The sequence below is a fragment of the Bos indicus x Bos taurus genome, chromosome 5 (genome assembly GCF_003369695.1).
Source record: "Bos indicus x Bos taurus breed Angus x Brahman F1 hybrid chromosome 5, Bos_hybrid_MaternalHap_v2.0, whole genome shotgun sequence".
NCBI classification, from domain to species: domain Eukaryota; kingdom Metazoa; phylum Chordata; class Mammalia; order Artiodactyla; family Bovidae; genus Bos; species Bos indicus x Bos taurus.
The window spans coordinates 109,329,599-109,352,188 of NC_040080.1; the positions used below are offsets into that span (position 1 = coordinate 109,329,599).

Consider the following 22,590-nt stretch of genomic DNA (forward strand, 5'->3'; position numbering starts at 1 on the left):
CACAAACTTGTTATTTCAATCATTAACAAGCTGAAATTGGTTTTGTAAATGGATGTCAAGGGTCAGTAGTAGGGATAGTGATTAAAGATGCATTTGTCTAGGCTCTTCACATATTTTTGTTTTCAGAAACAACCATTTGTTGTCATTGAGATGCTTTGCTTTTATTAAAACCAGTAGTGATTGTAAATGAAAATAAGTGTACTATTGAATTTTATACCTTACATTGTTTTTAAAGATGGAAGTCAATGTACCTCAGAGTTCCCTTCAAATGAGAAGTAATGTTGTAGTCTATACAAAAAACTAACTCCTAAGATAGCCACCTGGACCCAGAAAGCATACTAAAATCAAGTGTATCATTTAAATGGGGCTAAAATTATGGACTTGATCTTCTGCCTCTATAAACAGGCATTTTTTTTTACTATTGAAATAATAAAGAGAAGCAGACAAGACAGATGGAAGAAACTTCATTTAGACCCTGTAATGCATGCAGGAATATGTATATGTGGGCCACTTTCTTGTTTAAGGGATAAAGATATTTGTTGATAATATAATTCAGTTTCTTAGTCCATTAACATTTAATGTTTGAATTTCAGAGAATCAGTGTTTAGATTATGTTTAGATATCAATGTTTCATTTCTAATAAAATCAATGGATGATTTGCATGTATTATTCAAAGAAAGAAAGAATTCTGTTATTCTGTATTAACTCATTAAAAGCTTATAAAGATTATTGGGCTTTTAAAAAATATTGTCATTAAAAATAATCACAGCCATCTTTTCCCATATTACCTGACTAATAATCCTTGCTGTATACTTCAGGCACGAACTTCTAGAAGAAGCTCGGAGAAAGGGATTACCTTTTGCCCAGTGGGATGGGCCCACTGTAGTCGCATGGCTAGAGGTAAGAGAATTAAATCAGAAGACTCTCATCCAATCCAATGTTTAGAGACAAGTAAAGCTGGGTTCCTGACGTCTTCATTTTTCCCATAGTCTGGAATAGCTTATAAAGAGAATGTTTGCTTTATCTAGGGACCCACAGTCATAGCTGTGATTTTACTCTGATGCTTTCTTGTGACTGTGGCAGAAGCAGCAGGCAGTGAGATGAAAGAAACTCTTAGTAAATTCCGTGTTCTTTATATCTAGAGTAAATCAAGAAGCAATTCTTGAGTGACACTCCTCGGACAGTAAAGAATCTGCCTGCAATGTAGGAGACCCGGATTTGATCCCTGGGTCAGGAAGATCCCCTGGAGAAGAGAATGGCAACTCATTCCAGTACTCTTGCCTGGAGAATCCCATGGACAGAGGAGCCTGGGGGGCTACAGCCCATGGGGGCACAAAGAGTCAGACACAACTGAGTGACTAACACTTGCGCTGTGTTGTTGCTAGGAAGCATCTGTCCAGTACATTAGTCCAGAGCCCTTCCTCATCAGCAGGTTAACAGAAAAGAGCCATCTCCGTATTTTTAACACTTCTGTGTGATTCAAGACATTTGCAGCCATTCCTTTGCTTGTAGTATAATTCCCGAACATGAAGGAGCCAGCTAGATTTAGACATTTGGAATTTTGCAGAATACACAAACCCTTGTTCCCCTCTGGGTCTAGACTGAATGTTTTTAATGAAATGAGAACTACATTTAGCATATCCTGCACAATACAAGGGCCTGGATAAATGAATCAATACCTGATCAGCAGAAGCAGACGAGAATGGGGAAGGAAATACATATTTGACCACAAGGGCCCTTTCATGCCACTTATCAATAGTTTCACCACCCCTTCCATTCAGTTCTCTAATGTGGGCTGTTGGCAGCTGCTAGGAGATGCTGATGTCAAGATGAAGGGGAGTATAGTCAGTCCACCGTATCCATGGGTTCCCCGCCCGTGGATTCAACCAAACACGTTCAATCTGAAACAAATCCATGGATGATAAGCCCTGGATAGTCAGGCCCAACAGGGACTCCAGCATCTGCAGATTTTGGTCTGCGATGTCCTGGAGCCAATAGCCCAAGAACACCAAGGGACTGACTGTATGAACTTTTGTTGCTTGGCAGAGGCAATTAGAAACCATTGTTTTAAAAGGTTCAGGATTCTAAAATTGTTCACCTTCATTATTATATCAAATCCAGAGCTAACGAATTAATCAATGAGGGACAACAAAACATTTAATTTTAAAAAATTATCTTACACAGATAAATATAAAAACATGCTTTGCATTTTTTCCTTGGACTGAGTGAAAGAAGCCTGTGTCTTGCTTTATTCTTTCATATCAGTCAGGAAATTTTTTAGCTTATTAGTGATCACAGCTGTTCTTCCGAATATGTCTTTAAAATTACTATATTTTAAAAATCAATTTATAAGACAAAATGTTTAAGAAAGCCCACTGCAAAACTGAGAGCAACTCATTGTGCAGTTTCTCTCCAGCGAAATGAGCTACAATTTCACAGAGTTAGCTGCTATTTTGGCAAGTGATGAACAGATCCTTTATTTAAAAAAAGATTTACTGACATTAAGGGCCTAGGGAATGACAGGCAGTGACATTTCTGCTAATTAAAACTATCCTGAGCACACAGAAATTGCTCCTTGTGTGTTCCCTAAAGTGACTGAAATTATAAAATGGAATAAACATGATGAATGAGGTGGGTGATCCAGTGAGTGAGAGCTCTTAACTTTCACCTCCTTTAGTACCTCCTTGATTGCACAGCCCACTGAGTGATGGGTACAAATAAGTCTGATGCTTCATACACCATTTATAGACACCAAGAACTTTGTGAAAGTCTAATCAGGAATGGGGGCTTTCCGGGTAGCACTAGTGGTAAGGAACCTGCCTGCCAGTGCAGGAGATGTTAAGAGTCATGGGTTCCATCTCTGGGTCTGGAAGATCCCCTGGAGAAGGGCATGGTGACCCACTCCAGTGTTCTTGCCTGGAGAATATCATGATCGGAGGAGCACAGCAGGCTATAGTCCATAGGGTTGCACAGAGTCAGACATGACTGAAACGACTTCGCACACAGAACAATCAGGAATGACCTTGGTAACTAGGTATTGGCAACCATGTATTGGTAATGTTAACTGGTATGGAAGTCCAAATATCTTAGTATAGAGGAGGTGAAAAGAAGTGAAAATCATTCAGGTCCAGTGAAGGTATATTTAGATGTTTAGTTATTTTGAACTTCAGGTTACAAACTATGAATTCAAATCCAGTCTTTACTCGTATATAATCATTATCTGTCAAGGCAAGGTCAATTCCCATGCCTAACATGTAGGAGATGCTATCGTCAGTCATGCATTGCACCTGTCTCCTTTCTCTCTCCGTCACAGCCCAGGTCACGTTGTGTGAACGATTTGACTTTTTAATTCCTCTACAGAAGCAAGCAACCCCTTAACATAGAAGAATTTTTAAAATTAAAAAAAAAATCAGTATTAGTTATTTACTATCATGTAGCAAATTATCCCAACACGTAGCATTTCTTTTCCTCATGACTTCTGTGGGTCAGGAATCTAGACATGGTTTACTACGGCCTCTTTCCAGAGTCTCTCACAAGACTGCAGGCAGAGTGTCAGCCCAGGGCCCCAGTCGTGTCAAGACTTGACTTGGGGGAAAATCCAGTTCTGAGCTGACTCCATTCCTTGCTAGCTGTTGGCCAGAGACATCTGTTCCTTTCCACATGAGCATCTCACAGGACTGCTCGCAGCTCGACAGCTGGCTTCCCCCAGAGCAAGAGCTCAGAGAATAGAGGCAGAGAGGACCAGCTGGAATGAAGCCCGTCTGTTCGTAACCTAACCTGGAAAGTCACATCCCATCATTTTGCATGTGTGCTAAGTCGCTTCAGTCGTGTCTGACTCTGTGCGATCCTATGGACTATAGCCTGCCAGGCTCCTCTGTCCATGGGATTCTCCAGGCAAGAATACTGGAGTGGGGTGCCATGCCCTCCTTTAAAGGATCTTCCCAGGGATCAAACCTGGATCTCTGGCACCCCTTGCATTGGCAGGTGGGTTCTTCACCACCAGCGCCAGTCACTTTCATCACACAGTCTTTTCATTACAGTAAGTCTCCAGGTCCAGCCCCAACTTGGAGGAAGAGGGTGATACACGTGCAGGAATATCAGGAAGTGAGATTATTTGGAACCATCTTAGAAGCTGCCTAAAACAAAGCCTTAGAAATAATAAAGCCAAATCCCTTCCATTTTACAAAGGAGGGAAATAGGGCTGAGGTACAGAGGACTTGTACAATTCACCGATGACAGGGAAGGCCCGAGCCTTCTGATTCTTAGTCTAGAGCTCTTGACGCTATATATTGCTGATTTATGGTTGTTCTTCACTTTTTCCTTCACTTGCTCTCACTCTCCTTTTGCTCAGTCTGTTCATACCAACAAATAAAATACCCCTCCCCCCAAAATAGTACTTTAGCTTTTTAAAAATTTAAACTCACCAGCACGTGCCCCGCTTCTTCTTCATAGGGGAGCGGGGAGAGGAATGGCAAGAATATTCCTTATTAAAATAGTGTGTGTAATTCTGCTGCTACAACTCAGCGCATCCACCCTGGGCTTCAGATGCGTGCTGGGCATTATGCTGTGTTCATTGCACTGCCAATTCAACTCCTTCCAGAGTCTCACAGCAAAGTTGAAAAATCAGAATCCGTAATTTCTAGAGCATTATTTGTTTCATAACTCTCTTTAATTAATGTTTTACAGGTGCTTATACTGTTAGCCTCTTCCATTAGCCCATCATTTCGTTCTCCAAAAAGTATTTTCCTATTTAGCATCTAATGGAGCACATACAAATTAGCACATAGCATAGGTAGGTAGGTTGGAAATGTCGCTTAGCCACATTAAAGCCTTTGATTAAAAGCACTCAGAATTCCAAAGGAGAATTCTAAATTGAAGTCATTTATTAAACAAATGTGTTAATTGAGCCTTTACCAAATGCAGCTTGTAGCCATTCTTGTCCTTAAACTCTAGAGGAGGTTTGGTGAGGTGCAGCTATTATATTTATCCCTCATAAATTCGTTGTTAAATTGCAGACCCTGAAGGCTACCTTTCCAATCTTTATTTCCATTACTGCCTAACTGGTTCTTTGAATAAATTATTTAATGTCTTTATGCCTCTCTCTCTCCTGGGGGAAATAAGAATTGCATCTCTTTCATGGGGTTGTGGTAATAAATGAGTTCATACAGGTCAGGTAATTAGAATACAATGTAGCACATAGCGTTAATGGTTAACTATGATTATAATCTGGGTACATTTTCCTCCCAATCCAACAGCTCTGGTTGGGAATGCCTGCTTGGTATGTGGCAGCCTGCAGAGCCAATGTGAAGAGTGGTGCCATTATGTCTGCTTTATCGGACACTGAGATCCAGAGAGAGATTGGAATCAGCAACCCTCTGCATCGCTTAAAGCTCCGATTAGCAATCCAGGAGATGGTTTCCCTAACCAGTCCTTCAGCTCCTCCGACATCCAGAACTGTGAGTCCCTTTGTGCTCCTTCCCTCTCCCAGGGCTGGGCAGACAGCAGCCTCCCCAGGCCCACAGAGCAGAACTGTGGCAGCAAGCATGTCAATGTCAGCATGCATTATTCTCAGGAGATCTAGCTTGCTCTTCATTAACCTTGATGCTACTTTTAATAGGCTTTCAATTGAAGAGCTATGATTCCTATCAGACTTGAAGGCTGCAACCAAAATAGACTTTTGAGCTAGCCTCTAAAGTTTAGATTTTTCTCCCAAGCAAGACCAAGAGTTTATTCTTTCATGAGATTTTTCCTTTTTAATGTAATCCAGCATCTCAAGAGATGAACTCTGGGCAGCAGTACTTTTTGAAGATGTAACGCTAAACTCACTACCTCTTAAGCAGTTTTCATAAATCAAAGTACCTGATATTTAATGTTTTATAAATACCATGTGAATTACCTGCCCTCAAAACCTGTTTGCTTTTTATTTATAAATCCCTATTTCTCTCATAATTTTGTCCCTGTCTTAATATTAGAAAAGATCAAAATATTTTAAAAAGGAATGCCAGATGACAAATTCAAACACTGAGAGAAACTTGCAAATAACATTCATTCTTTCCTTAGTCCTTCTCCAAATTATATCATTTTCTGATAAAGAATGTGATTTCTGATGTTAATTGGATTTTTCTTATCCCGTGTCTTATACAAAAAAAAAAAAAAAGGAAAAATGAGGTAAGTTCAAATAGTGGGCAAAAGATAGGAAAGCAAAATTATTTCAGTTTTCAGGCACACAGCTAACTTGAGTATAACTTTTTGTCATATGGGTCTTAAACATCACCATAAATTGGAGAATTGGCTTCATTTTATTATATATATTCTTATATTCCTTCCCAGTGTACTAGATTCCAGTGCTAGAAACACAAAGTCAAAATTTAATTGTTTATCTTTCTTATATAATTCCATTTTAACTTTTTCCTAAGATATATTTAGGAGAAAATATATACTTTAACAAATTCTTATATATGACTTGTTGAAAGTGAAAGAGGAGAGTAAACGTTGAGTAAAAACTCAACATTCAGAAAACTAAGATCATGGCATCTGGTCCCATCACTTCATGGCAAATAGATGGAGAAAGAGTGGAAACAGTGACAGACTTTATTTTGGGGGGCTCCAAAATCACTGCAGATGGTGACTGCAGCCATGAAATTAAAAGATGCTTGCTCCTTGGAAGAAAAGTTATGACCAACCTAGACAACATACTGAAAAGCAGAGACATTACTTTGCCAACAAAGGTCCGCCTAGTCAATGCTATGGTTTTTCCAGTAGTCATGTATGGATGTGAGAGTTGGACTTTACAACTCTTTACAGTCCAACTCTTTACAGCATTGCTGAAGAATTGATGCTTTTGAATTGTGGTGTTGGAGAAGACACTTGAGAGTCCCTTGGACTGCAAGGAGATCCAACTAGTCTATCCTAAAGGAAATCAGTCCTGAATATTAATTGGAAGGATTGATACTGAAGCTGAAACTCCAATACTTTGGCCACCTGATGTATAGAACTGACTCATCTGAAAAGACCCTGATGCTGGGAAAGATTGAGCACAGGAAGAGAAGAGGGCAGCAGAGGGTGAGATGGTTGGACGGCATCACCGACTCAATAGTCATGAGCTTGAGTAAACTCTGGGAGTTGGTGATGGACAGGGAGGCCTGGTGTGCTGCAGTCCATGGGGCCGCACAGAGTCGGACACGATGGAGCAACAGAACTGAACTGATAGCATATTAAAATGTATATAAATGTTATATACTATAGCTGAAGTATTACTGAAGCTAAAAAAGTAATTCAGAATATATTTAAAATAAAAACTGAGAAGGCCATTAAAATAGTTACTACAGAATTCAGATCTGATGATGAGTTTCCTGCGTAACTTCCAACTGAGAGAGAAGTATCATGACTGGTTTATGTTAACATTCTCCTCCCAAGAGCAAATTTGAACAAAAATGTTTAAAATTTCTAATCTTGCAAAAATAAAAGCAACAGAAGTCCCAATTTAAATATGAAAAGTAGAGTATAATTTATATATATTTAGCATCCTATTTCTTAAAGGAAAATTGAATAATTAAGCAGTATTTTTCTAAAAATCTCTAAACAAACTGAAGGAACTTAAATCACAAGCTGTTAAAGGTAAGAGCATACTCAATTGTTCAAAGAATAGTCAAATGTAAAGAGAGCTTATGAGACCCTTCATCATCTATTCTCAATTCCCCTCAAAGGCTTTATTTCCTCAGATCAGGATCCCAGGAACACAGACCTGATTTCAGTTTCCTAAACTTTTATGATTTGGGTTGATCATTAGCTTTTTCAGTCATTCTTCTCTCTGCCTGGAACATTCTTTCCACTCCAGGGTCACTGTCCTCCAGTGATGACCCCTGAATGTCCTTCCTCTAAAAAGTTTTCACCAAACTCCAAAGTCTGGGCTTGCTTCCCTTCCCGAGTCATCGCTCTGTATACTTAGAAGAAAGGACTGCATAATTTTCTATCCTTGATTCATCCCACACTAGAGCAAGTGTATTATGAGGTTTTCCATAGTCCCTGGGCCTTAACTCACTGCCTGGCAAATTGTAAATAGTCAATAAATATGCACCTTAAAATGATGATTTTATAAGTTGTACTACCCACCACTACACAGGATATGAAATATGTATGCCCTGATTACAGAGAGGGCAACCATGCTAAGAAAAGGAAGACATAGAAGCAGAGTGCTCTGGCATTCCAATGAGGGAAAAGTCACTTTTGATTAAGGCTCAAAGAGAAGTTAACATTTGAAAGACAGCTAATATATTGCTAATTATTAAAATAATTCATATTTTCACTATTAACTCTTTGATAGAGACCTTTTCATTCTACTTTCTCATTTTATAAAAATATTTTCACATAATACATTATTTTGTACTTTTAAAACTCAGTAATATGACATGAATGTTTCCCCCATTTTATTAATATTAAATATGTAATTGTAGTATCATTGTTAATTGCTGCATACCTCCTTTAATTTATTTAACCAACCCCCTTATAAATTGGACATTTTGCTTATTTAGCAATTTTCATTGTATTTACAATACAATAGTATGAATATAGTTATGTTATTACATTAACTGTGGTTATTTCCATACCAATATTTGTATATAGGGCATTTATATTTTTATTACTTTTGAACCTTAACTACCAGATAGTATTGTGTAGTCTTCTCTCCCCCTTTGTCAAAGTTAATGACTACATTGCTTAAGTTTACATTTTAAAAGTTACTAGTAAAGTTAAGATGTTTTCATATTCTTATTTATTTTAGTATTTAAATGAATTTCCTATTCATAGCTTTTTTCATTTTTCTGTCAGATTATAGGAATATTCTTTTTTTTTTTCTTTTTGCTAATGTGTAAAAGCTCTTTATTCACAGAAGACATATGCCCTTAGCTAAATATTGATATAGGTTACACAAGAGAGAAGTTGTCTCTATTTGCTTTAAAAATAATCTACTGAGTGCTTTTTGTAAATACTTCTTTAACTCTATCTACATGAAAGTATTTACTTATTTTTAATATATTTCAAATACGATTTTCTTTGCAAAAAAATTACATGTCAATTTATAGTAATTAATCTACTACATAAAGTGAAGATGAAAACATTTTAAAGTCATCACCTAAAATTATATACTAGGATTCACTCTTTGAAATTTTAAAAGGAGTTGACTTTTTTTTTTTAAGAAATGTTATCATGTCTTCTGGAACACTGCCAACAGTTTTGATCATAAAAGATATTCCGTGTGTTTAGGTTTGGGTTCCTGAGAAAGATGTACCTTATTCATTCACTCAAGTTCTTAAGAGAAAAAAACAAGATACTTAGATTAAAAAAAAAAAACAAAAAACTGAACAGAACTCTGCCTCCTTTTGTGTTTAGATGAAATGGACGAATAGAAAATCTAGTGTTTTCATTCATTATTATTATTTACATTTACTATTTCCCTGGGCCAGCCCTAATCTTCCAGCTTTCTGTTTCTTTTTCCTAAGCTGTTACTATAGTTACTATAGAAGGCCTCCTATATAATAGAATAGAGATGGAGATATCAGATAATTGAAATATTTGGTTTAAGAGGTATATCATAAAGAATACATAAATTCTTTAAATATTTCATCTTAAGTAAAAATATGTAAATATTCAGGCACTTGCAAATTTAGATGAAACCCTAAGGACTTTTCTTTTAGCTAATTCCAGTACCTGGAGTTTCACATTATGTTTATTTGATAGCTTCATCCTTTAAACATTTTCAACATTTTTAGTTTGAGTTTCTTTTTAAAGTGATAACTAAGATACTCGAAAAGCTATGTGAATGTAGAATCCTCTTGGAAATTTACAGATTCTTCCCTAGACTTTGCTGAAGTTGTATTTCTGATTGATAATGTGTTTTAATATTTACCCTTATCTAGTCTTTCCAAATAATTCAGCTTAATGTTCAGACATGAGCCAAGTTCATTTAATTTTTGGCTCTATATAATATTTACTTAAATTGCCTGATTTTTTTTTAAAGTGCTGTGAAAGTAGAAAGGTTTGGAAACAAAAACAAGTGATCTTTGGTAAACATATAATTTAGCAATTTTGAGCAGACATGGAAGGCATAAGATAAGTTTCAACAAAATGTACAGGGGAAATAAAGAGCATTTATTAAACTAAAGATTTACTTGGGTAGAGATTGTTTATGAGAATTCTAGTAAAACTGTAGTAACAGCCAACATCAATGGAGAACTAAGGTCAGGCCCTGGTCTAGGTGTTCTACATGCAGTAACTGATTTGAGTCTGAGGACGATATGAGATGGGTACTTTCATGATACCTATTTCACAAATGGGAGGAATTGATGAACAGAGAGGTTAAGTGACTTGTCCTAAGGTGGTTTTGCCCGTAGTCTGTGCTCGTAACAAGTGTAGTTTCCTGCTTCCTGCACTCTACCAGTTTTCCTTCTTTTTCACAATATTCTTTCAGTCTACTTTGGTTTCCCTTTACATAATTAATAACCTCCTAAACCTCAACCTTTAAGTAAATAAGGTGACATACAGTTGTGTTAAACTAGTCTTATTATAATGAGAAATATTTTTCCTTATGGTAGAGAAACATCAAGTCAGATTAGGGAGAAATGTGGATACAGGCCATTTTAAATGTGGAAGATCAGATCAGATCAGTCGCTCAGTTCTGTCCGACTCTTCGCGACCCCATGAATCGCAGCATGCCAGGCCTCCCTGTCCATCACCAACTCCCAGAGTTCACTCAGACTCACGTCCATCGAGTCAGTGATGCCGTCCAGCCATCTCATCCTCTGTCGTCCCCTTCTTCTCCTGCCCTCAATCCCTCCCAGCATCAGAGTCTTTTCCAATGAGTCAACTCTTCGCATGAAGTGGCCAAAGTACTGGAGTTTCAGCTTTAGCATCATTCCTTCCAAAGAAATCCCAGGGCTGATCTCCTTCAGAATAGACTGGTTGGATCTCCTTGCAGTCCAAGGGACTCTCAAGAGTCTTCTCCAACACCACAGTTCAAAAGCATCAATACTTCGGTGCTCAGCCTTCTTCACAGTCCAACTCTCACATCCATACATGACCACAGGAAAAACCATAGCCTTGACTAGACGAACCTTTGTTGGCAAAGTAATGTCTCTGCTTTTCAATATGCTATCTAGGTTGGTCATAACTTTCCTTCCAAGGAGTAAGCGTCTTTTAATTTCATGGCTGCAGTCACCATTTGCAGTGATTTTGGAGCCCAGAAAAATAAAGTCTGACACTGTTTCCCCATCTATTTCCCATGAAGTGGTGGGACCGGATGCCATGATCTTCATTTTCTGAATGTTGAGCTTTAAGCCAACTTTTTCACTCTCCACTTTCACTTTCATCAAGAGGCTTTTGAGTTCCTCTTCACTTTCTGCCATAAGGGTGGTGTCATCTGCATATCTGAGGTTATTGATATTTCTCCCGGCAATCTTGATTCCAGCTTGTGTTTCCTCCAGTCCAACATTTCTCATGATGTACTCTGCATATAAGTTAGATAAGCAGGGTGACAATATACAGCCTTGATGAACTCCTTTTCCTATTTGGAACCAGTCTGTTGTTCCATGTCCAGTTCTAACTGTTGTTTCCTGACCTGCATACAGATTTCTCAAGAGGCAGATCAGGTGGTCTGGTATTCCCATCTCTTTCAGAATTTTCCACAGTTTACTGTGATCCACACAGTCAAAGGCTTTGGCATAGTCAATAAAGCAGAAACAGATGCTTTTCTGGAACTCTCTTGCTTTTTCCATGATCCAGTGGATGTTGGCAATTTGATCTCTGGTTCCTCTGCCTTTTCTAAAACCAGCATGAACATCAGGAATTTCACAGTTCATGTATTGCTGAAGCCTGGCTTGGAGAATTTTGAGCATTACTTTACTAGCGTGTGAGATGAGTGCAATTGTATGGTTGTTTGAGCATTCTTTGGCATTGCCTCTCTTTGAGATTGCAATGAAAACTGACCGTTTCCAGTCCTGTGGCCACTGTTGAGTTTTCCAAATTTGCTGGCATATTGAGTGCTGCACTTCACAACATCATCTTTCAGGATTTGAAATAGCTCAACTGGAATTCCATCACCTCCACTAACTTTGTTCGTAGTGATGCTTTCTAAGGGCCACTTCACTTCACATTCCAGGATGTCTGGCTCTAGGTCAGTGATCACACCATCGTGATTATCTGGGTCATGAATATCTTTTTTGTACAGTTCTTCTGTGTATTCTTGCCATCTCTTCTTAATATCTTCTGCTTCTATTAGGTCCATACCATTTCTGTCCTTTATCGAGCCCATCTTTGCATGAAATGTTCCTTTGGTATCTCTGATTTTCTTGACGAGATCCCTAGTCTTTCCCATTCTGTTGTTTTCCTCTATTTCTTTGCATTAATCGCTGAAGAAGGCTTTCTTATCTCTTCTTGCTATTCTTTGGAACTCTGCATTCAGATGTTTACATCTTTCCTTTTCTCCTTTGCTTTTCGCTTCTCTTCTTTTCACAGCTATTTGTAAGGCTTCCCCAGACAGCCATGTGGAAGGTAGATTTCAAATTAATTTACTTTGACATTCAGTTATAAAGTGAAAAATGCTTCAAAATGATGAAAGTCATTACAGCAGTGACAGCTAGATAAGGTTCAGGGTTGTTCTGAGGTCTGGCTGCTTTATTTATTTTGTATTTCTGACAGCAAGAGAATTATTTTCCCCCAATTAGTTTTCATAAGTTATCCCTTAAACTCATTTTAATATTTATTTTTATATCATAAATCTCTCCTGAATGATTTAATTAGGTAAGTGCTTTAATTCTTAACCTCCTTTAGGAACTTTCCGTCTAGATTTCAATTGATAATAGTAGCTGCATATTCTACTGCATCTGGGCTAAGGTCAGGCTAGCAAGGCACCTCCAACGAAACTGAATGACGGTCTCACTGTCAGTGCCGACCTTGCACTTCCATGACCCTGAGAGTGAGTGCTTCCTTAAACAGAGCCCCCTTGACACCTCACCTACCTCATCCTAGTCCCAGCCCTGGATCAGAATATATTGCATCATAATTTAAAATTATTAGGGTCTTTTACAGTATGAGTATGTAGTTTTAGCCTACTTAACAGATGTAGAATCTAGAGAAGCTTGGGAAATGACCTAGTTACTGAGAAGAGGCACTGCTAGAACTCAAACCTCTTGATTCTGATTTAGTAAATTTCTAGATAACTAAAATTTTAGAAATCATTTTCTGGGCTCAACTGGTATTTGCCATACACACACAAAAAATCATTTACTGGTTTGCATTTTCCAGTTCATTTATCAGGGGTTGCAGCATTGACACCAAGGGCAGTAAGTAAATGATTTTCAGTGGCTCTCAGAAAGCCACAGCCAAATGATATGATGCTTGTCCTTTATGCTTTTCCAGGCCACTTTTTGCAGTCTTTATCCCTGGACTCAAGGCACCAGTGTCCTATGTCCTTTCCTTCTCGAAGCGTCCCAATTCTAGCTATAATCTAAGATGTGCTCTTTGCTGAAATGCTCATGCTCTAAAGCACCCTTTTTATGACTTACCCAGATGAAAGTTCCATCCTTGAAACTGGTGATAAAAAGAAACAAATCTAAATAATTGACTTACTACCTGTAGGCGTGCTTATAAAATAAACCTGTTGAAAACCTCAACTAATGCCTAAGTGGTTGGGTCGTATAGGAGTCATTTTATGAGTTACTTTTCAAGACTGTAGAGCAGGCAGTGCTCCTCACAAGTAAAACTGCAGAGCACAAGTGAACAACCAACTTACAACTTCGGGAAGTTTGCCAACCATTCTTTAGGAAATTGTCCTGGATATATACTCATTTTGTATATAAATTGTCCTGAATATATACTCATTTTGCATGCAAAGATACAGATTAAGTCATAGCTCCTTGAATCCTACTCCAGAATATGGTGATAGACCGGCAGATACAGACTTTAAATAACCTGTGAAAGAGATTATGTGAAGTGAAGTGAAATCACTCAGTTGTGTCCAACTCTGTGACCCCATGGACTGTACAGTCCATGGAATTCTCCAGGCCAGAATCTGGAGTGAGTAGCCATTCCCAGAAGATCCAGAGGATCTTCCCCACCCAGGGATTGAACCCAGGTCTCCCACATTGCAGGTGGATTCTTTACTAACCAAGCCACAAGGAAAGAGATTATACATGTCTGCATTTCAGTATGAAATAATACTGGTCAAATTTCTTACAGAAGGAGGGCGGTCTTCATTTCTTGGATTCACAAACAAGGTGGAATCTATAGACATCATTGTAAAACAGTCTGGCTTAAATGAATTTCCTCTCAAGTAACCATCACTGAAGCTTGTGATGAAGAGACAGTTCAGGCAAAGCAGTGTCATCACTGAGTGTAAAGGGAATGTGACAGATAAGTGTAAAAACACTTTTTGAGCATAGTACACTCCTCAAAAAGGCAGTGAAAGCAGTTTCTGCCAAGTGATTTAATAATCATATATTCGTATGCAACTTTCTGTTTATAATGAGCACCATTTTTAGAAGCTGGGGCTAGAGGGAGGGGCTTTTAATGACATGGATGGCTGCTGTATTCCAAGTATATTTTACAGTTGTACAGTTTTATCTTTTAAGAAAAAAATTCATTTATACTCAGAATTCCAAAATGGTAGGAAAATGAGAATTCTATATGTATAAATGATACTTATCCTTTGAGATCTTTATGCCTATATGATTTACTTATAATAATGAATATTTACTGTTTCATTGCTCAACCATGAGTAATTCTCTTATACATGAGATTTACCATATGTTGAATTATACTCATCGGTTTAGTTTATATGCAGTTATTTTTTTAAATATTAAATTCCATCATCTATAATAGAAGCTAAGTTAACATGGCACTGTATCGGTAGAAATGGCCAGAGAAAATTATGGTAATGACATATTGGGGTGTCAGTTTTGCTACCTCCAGTTCTTTAAAATGAGACCCCTTCCAAAATAAGTAACAAGTAATACATAGGATGTAAATGCCACTGTAACTATAGAATTGCTGTACTTAGACAATGTTGAAATGTTCATAATGATATCCCAGTTAAATGGTGGAATTTGATGGGAAGTGGTTCCCAGTGATCTGTGTGTTACTAAATGGACTTTGGTTTAGAAATTGTATGTAACTCAGTATATAAAAGAAATATCATGGGTTGTTTTTATTAAAAGAAAAATGAGACTTCATAATAGAATAGTGCCTGCTAGAGGGAAACTTTCCGTTTCTCTATAATGGTGTAGGATACTGCTGAAAAACCAGTTAACCCAAGTTTTGTGACTTCTGACAATATTTACTGAAAAAAAATAACTTTTATTACACCCAAAATAGCATTTCTTTTTTTTTTTTTAATAATATAGGAAAACAACATATTTACTGAACTATGAAAGGAAGAGGTCATTTGGGAAAAACTGATATCGATTTCCAGACAGGTTATGATAGTACTTTCAGCTTTGTATTGACAATCAATTTTCTCTTTCCAAGGACATTGAAGAATCAAAACTCTGTGAAGGAAATATTGGCAATAACATGACAAAACACATGTGTCTTTGTTTACTGAAGAAAAAATATTATTCTACAGATCAAATTTATTCGGTTCTCCATGATTACAAAAAGATGGATCCAATAGCCACGTACCTTTGAAATGCAAATTTTGATTAAGCCTTTTTCCTGATTAATAATTACAGAAGTATCATTTTAAACCTATCCCACGTGAGCTTCACAGCATGCCTCTTTCTATTTAATCTTTTGAAGTAGAAGCAAAAGGGAGCTGTGAGAAGCCAGCAATGCTGTCTCTTGCACATGCTGTAGAAGCAAGAGCACGGTGCGTTACTGTGGTTCCGTTAACTCACAATGGCGCTGCCTTTCTTCTTTACCACTGCTTCCTCCCGTGGATCCCACTGCTTCCCTCTGGGCCTCCTCACCAGCCTTCAGGCAACGTCTGGGTGACCCATGAAGAAATGGAAAATCTTGCGGCTCCAGCAAAAACGGTTAGTCTTTACAGCTTTGTTGAACATGCAAAACCATTATTTTGCTGCTATTTGGATGGAAAAGCTATTTGGTTTATACCATAGGATCAGAGTAATGGGTATGTTTACACAGTGATATGCAATGATTATGGTCTAATTTCACTGCACTTAGACATTTTTAAATAAAGCCGTACTAGATTGTCATAATGTGGTTAATATAAGAGTTTGTAACATGCAAACAAGTAATCAAGAATTCAATAATATTTATCTATTTCACAACACTGGAAATGTTTTATAGCAAATATCACTTAAAACTTAGCATATTCCCAGGTAATGCATGTTATGAAACCCAATTAAATTTGTAATAGAATGTATAGATTGAATATCCTTTTTATTTTTTTTTTTGTAAATCTATGATTTATTTTTTTTCTTTTTTTTTAAATTTTATTTTTAAACTTTACATAATTGTATTAGTTTTGCCAAATATCAAAATGAATCCGCCACAGGTATACATGTGTTCCCCATCCTGAACCCTCCTCCCTCCTCCCTCCCCATACCATCCCTCTGGGTCGTCCCAGTGCACTAGTCCCAAGCATCCAGTATCGTGCATCGAACCTGGACTGGCAACTCATTTCTTACATGATATTTTACATGTTTCAGTGTCATTCTCCCAAATCTTCCCACCCTCTCCCTCTCCCACAGAGTCCATAAGACTGTTCTATACATCAGTGTCTCTTTTGCTGTCTCTGAATATCCTTTTTAAATGCAATCATTTAGCTTCTTGTACTTTCCCAATCTCAGATACAGAGCTTCACCCCCAATCATCCCCATGAAAAGTGTTCAGTTTTTAAAATTATTAAAAGTACATGCTTAAAGAAATTCATGGTGACTCATAATTGTCAGCTTTAAAAAATACAATATTATGTATAGTCATTTCTCATTTAAAGTTGCAAAGTTGGGCATGCCATGCATTTTATTATGAGCAACTTATTTTTAATTTAATGTCCTTTTCATTTTATTCATTTGAATTTATTTAGCCTATGGTGAATAAAAATGCCCATGTTGTTTACTAATTACATTTTTACTTTAGCTTGTTGTACTTGGTCTTTTCTTATTGAGTTTTGTTTGTTGCTGCTTGTTGTTGAGACCCATTTCATTACCACAAAGCTTAGTTGGAAGGATGCAGTTCCTTTGTCCACTCCATTAATTTACTTTGCACCAGATTTCTCCATCATATGTATATATACGCATTTGTGCATTGTATATTTGTATGTATATAATCAAAATTTTTTATTATAACTTATTATGAAAAATCCCACAGTTTTAAGAATCAAAAAGGTTTAGAATGACCAGATCAAATGTATCATGAAAATTCCATATGTCACATGTGTGTATTTAATTAGCCTAAATTAGAAATTACATAGGTGCCCTCGTAGTCACCCTTGAACTCCTCAGTTGATTGCTGTGATCTCAATAAGGATTGTGTATTTATTTGCCTGTGTCCTAATTAACATTTTATTAGCAAAACAATTTTACTTCTACTAGAAAAAAACTTACTGTATCAATTTTGAGATTAATTTATATTTATCTGCTTTATTAATCATTTCCTGCTGCTAACACAGAAAGAATCTGAGGAAGGAAGCTGGGCCCAGGTAGGAAATTCATATGCTTTAAAACAGTATCATTTAGTAGGCTATGAATATATAAAGTAAGAAAACTGTATGTCATAATATTATAAATCTTCACTTAGCTTAAGATTAGCTTAATCGTGTATTCAACTTTATTATGTTTAATACTATATAAGTCTTTTTAATCACCATATTTTGCAATCAAGAAGCTGATTGTCATTTTACACCTGGCCTCTTTTGAAAGGAAAATTTCCTTTCTCCTTTAAAAGAACTACAAATTAAACTTCTTGGAAATCGCCCTCTGAATATATTTAATCAGGAATCATTTATGTTGGATGTAAGGGGAAGAGGAGAGATTTCAAAAAAATTGTTTGGAATCACCTATTCTTTAGGTGGCACTGGTAGTAAAGAATCCTCCTGCCAATGCAGGAGACGCAACAGACATGGGTTCAATCCCTGGGTCAGGAAGATCCCTTCGAGGAGGAAATGGCAACCCACCCCAGTATTCTTGAGAAACCCCATGGAAGAGGAGCCTGGAAGGCTATGGTCCATGGGGTCACACACAGTAGGACATGACTGAATGACTGAGCACATACAAGCTTTATACTATAATGAAAAGTGTGTGAGAAATGGAGTTGGAGGGGCATGGGTTAGCTTTGCAACTGCACATCAGAAGTCACTCCCATTTATTGAGATGGCGTTATGAGTCAAACATCTGTAATGTGAACATACATATATGTTTGTAGAGAAGTTATTCCTTTTTCAACATTTCCACACTATACTACTAAAGTAAAAGAATTAATGTGTTTTAGGTAATGTGATTCAAACTTTGACTGTATGTAAAATTCCGGTAGTTATTACTAGGCCCTTGCTGCTGTTGCTGTTTAGTTGCTCAGTCATGTCCAACATTTTGTACCCTCATGGACTGCAGCTGGCCAGGCTCCTCTGTTCATGGCATTTCCCAGGCAAGAATATTGGAACGGGTTGCCATTTCCTTCTCTAGGGCATCTGCCTGACCCAGGGATTGAACCCGCGTCTCCTGTGTCTCTTGTACCGCAGGCCCATTCTTCACCTCTGAGCCACCAGGGAAGCCCAGATACTACTAGGACCTACATTTTGTAAATTAGGGTTGCATTAGGTTTTTATTTTGGTAAGCATTCCATTTTTTAGGAACACACAAAATAAGAGGAACACCTCAGTTTTAATGAGAAATACATGTTCTAACTGTGACTTTGATAAGGACCTGAATGGAAAATACTGTCAAATTAATAGAGAGTAATAATTCTTTTTAAAAATTGCTTTAGTGGCGATGGTTGATCTGGGTTTTAGACTTTTACGAACAGTGTTTGGTAAGATCAGTTTATATTGTTATACTAAATAATTAGATTATATTTTACCATTTTGGTCCTGCTCTGATTCTTTAAATACAAAGTCTGTATTGACTGATATCTATAAAAGATTGCATCAGTTTTCATAGAGTACTGGTTGCATGCTTCACTAGGTAATGGCAGAGGCCACATAAAGTGTCAGCATTCTGCCTTCTAGCCTTGTGGCTCCTTTCTCTCTTCATTTACTGAGGCTTCTGTTTTCACAAGATTTGCCATTACACCACAGCAATATAATAGTAGCATTGAAGAGAGGGAAATGGTGGCATACTGGCTGACAGATAAAGATAAAATAAGTTGAATTAAATAAATCCATCTGTACAAAGTAAGGATCTTTCAGCTCAGCATTTGTTTATATCATTCATTTTAACTTTTGAATTTAAAATGTATTTTGTATAAAATGTAATTCCTTTTGAGAAAACAAAGTGAACATAATCATTCGCTGTAAGCAAGGACCGTGTAGGCAAGGACACAGACTTCCACTTTGTACAAAATACATCAAATTTAGAGGCTAACTATTATTTCTGCTTCATTTCAATATATAAAAGAGTTAAATATCAATTAAAATGATAGCCCATATCCTCCAATTACCATCTCATTTTATTGGTTAAGAAACTTGACTGCTATAAAACAATTCTAGTGTCCGGTTTTTCTACAGACCCTGGCATATGGAGATATGAACCATGAGTGGATTGGAAACGAATGGCTTCCCAGCCTGGGGTTACCTCAGTACAGAAGTTATTTTATGGAATGCTTGGTAGATGCAAGAATGCTAGATCACCTAACAAAAAAAGATCTCCGCGTCCATTTAAAAATGGTGGATAGTTTCCATCGGTAGGTTTTAGGTTTTTTCTGAAATAATTTAAGTGAAAAAGTAATTAATGTATATATTACTAGAACATAAAGAGATATTTAAGAAATATAGAGTATGTGCTCTTTGAAACATCTGTGTACATCTAGTTGGCAAAAATATCTTCATGCAATAAATTGCAGGGAGTGTCTAATGTAGAGCTGGGTGCATATTACATGCCCCAAATTTACAGAATTAGACAGTACTAAATTCCATACAGTGTGGATCTTTTCTCCCCCCTGTATATTTAGGAAATTTCATGTTTGCAATTTGAATCTATGTGTTCATTGTAGAAAAATATTTATTAAGAGTAAATTCATCAGTTTCAACTATAGATATATGTAGTTATAAATTAAATAACTTAGGGATATGCTAGAAAAAAATTTTGAGAAGGAATTCTCTGCTGAAAAACATTTTTGTTTTTATATAAATCTTTCAGTGCTTTTGCTTATTCGTGCATTAATTTTCAGGGAAAAAACCACTGAGTAGGACATGAGACAGTGGGAGGAAAACAGAGCAGTAAATTGCTATGATTAAAAATATGAAAATTCTTTTTTCAAGTTGTTTATTATCCAGGGGGTAGAAAAACACTTCTTATAATACCATGTCATAGATGTTATGTTATAGCCTGATCTCCTTGTAAGTTATCTGCAAAACTGTCAGTTGTATTATGATCATTTTAGGTATAGTTAATTATAGTAAATTAATAAATATAAATCTAGACAATTTGGCAAACTATTTGCTCACATCCTGTCCAACATTTAATTAATGACTGAAATTAAAATGGTATAAAAATCATTTATGTTAATGACATACAGTTAGGAGAAAGAGATAATAATTGAGATTCTTCAGTCAAATTTATCAAAATCTTTTGAATCTTAACAGTTGTTGACACTATTGGATTAAATTTAGTAGAAACAAATATAATACCATTTTTAAAAACCATTAAAATGCCGGATTGGGAATTCATTATTTAAAAGCAGTTCAAGTGAAAAATATGTTATTTATAGTTGACTTCTGTGACACCTGTCAAGCCATTAACCAGCACTGAGACTGTGTTTATTGGCAGGCACAATGAGTCCTACAACGTGGTGAGATGACGATAAGAAACTGTATTCATTGATGGATATTAAACTGCGATAGAGTGGTAGAAGTCTAGGGGAAAAGAAGGAATTAAATTTATCTTGGATAGGGAAGAGTTCAGATAAATTTACTTATGTTTTAACATATGTGATAGAAGAATAATATTTGCTGTCTTGAACATACACTTTCCTATTTCAAACAGGTGTAGATTATAGAGTGAGTGATTTATGTCCAATAGAAAAACACTTTGTATCACTATTGCTGAATAGCGTACATTGTGAGGTAGTGAGTTCTCTGTCATTGAATGTTTAGGCCCTCAAATTTTGTGTAGTTGCAATAGGCTTTTGAATACTAGAATTTTTGATGACACACTTACGCCTGTTTTGTATTCTTCAGTAGATCGAATTTAGTTATTATTATTATAATAGATATGGTTAATCCAGTGATCAGGTTTTAAAAAAAAAAAACAAAACATTGTTAATTAGCCATAGTCCAATCAAAAATGTTTGGGGTGTTAAAAAATATTTCAAAGAAATCAAAATTCCTCAAATGGCAGAGTTCTTGTTTGTCCTGAGCTCTGACTTAAAGCAGGTAGGACTTGACTGCATATGACAGCCCACTGTCTTTATAGCTCAGTTTGCCACCTGTCAGACATTGTTATAACAATATATATATCCCCTTTACAGCACAATTTTACATTACATATAAAAGTTTGGCAGAAATTAGGCAAAGAGCCACTGGTTTAATCTCAAGCTGGCTAATGTCTATGATGGTTTTCACATCAGTATTATCTGGCATCCACTGAATTAGTTTAATTGGGCTAACATAACCAAATACCACAGATGGGTGGCTTAAACAACAGAAATTTACTTTCTTAAAGTTCTGGAATCTATAAAACAAAGTGTCAGCATTGCAGGTTTCTTCAGCTTGACTTGCAGATAGCTGCTTTCTCAGTGTGCACACACACGGTCTTCCCCATGCCAGAATACTTCCCAGTTTTCTCCGTGTTCCACATTTTCTCTTCTGTAAGGACACTGGACATACTGGATCAAGGCCTACCCTGATGTCCTTATTTTATCTTAATTACCTCTCTTAAGACCCGATCCATAATTACAGTCACATTCTGAAGTAGGGTGTGTTAGGGCTTCAACACAACAATTAAGGGAATACAATTCATCCAATAGTAGCAATTAATGTAGATTTTTTTTTTTCATTTTCCTCTGATTCTGAACTATTTGAACTCAGCATTGTTTTACGAAAAATGCAGGGCTTAGAAGTGTATCCAGCACGTAAGAGTAGCCTGGCCAGCGTGTTGTGTCTAAGTGAAGTGAGGTGAAAGTCACTAAGTCATGTCCAACTGTTTGTGACCCCATGGACTACAGCCCACCAGGCTCCGCTGTCCATGGGATTTCCCAGGCAAGAATTCTAGAGTGGGTTGCCGTTTCCTTTTCCAGTGTATGTCTTTGTCTGTAATTCTAAACATTTAAGAAATCACTAATAATCAGTGTTCTTCATTCCTGAGGCCTAGAGATTCTTTCTACCTATTATACTCTTTCATAACCTTTATATATAGTATCACTAATTCTTCTTTCTTCTCTTCAAAGATCCCTGGGTTTTGGATTTTCTTTTCATGCTTTTCATTG

At 36.8% G+C, this 22,590-nt stretch overlaps 1 protein-coding gene across 26 annotated transcripts in view; it reads left to right on the forward strand.

The window, feature by feature from the left end:
• The window catches only part of PPFIA2 (PTPRF interacting protein alpha 2), a 507,997-nt gene that overhangs the window by 468,072 nt on the left and 17,335 nt on the right, over nucleotides 1–22,590 (forward strand). For 14 of the 26 annotated variants that reach the window (XM_027543239.1, XM_027543249.1, XM_027543238.1 and 11 more), the window contains 5 exons: nucleotides 819–900; nucleotides 5,256–5,456; nucleotides 15,960–16,022; nucleotides 17,624–17,653; nucleotides 19,655–19,848. In XM_027543239.1, coding sequence (XP_027399040.1) covers nucleotides 819–900; nucleotides 5,256–5,456; nucleotides 15,960–16,022; nucleotides 17,624–17,653; nucleotides 19,655–19,848 — 570 coding nt within the window. The remainder of the gene's footprint in view (nucleotides 1–818; nucleotides 901–5,255; nucleotides 5,457–15,959; nucleotides 16,023–17,623; nucleotides 17,654–19,654; nucleotides 19,849–22,590) is intronic. The other 12 variants (XM_027543253.1, XM_027543241.1, XM_027543242.1 and 9 more) reach the window with 4 other exon arrangements.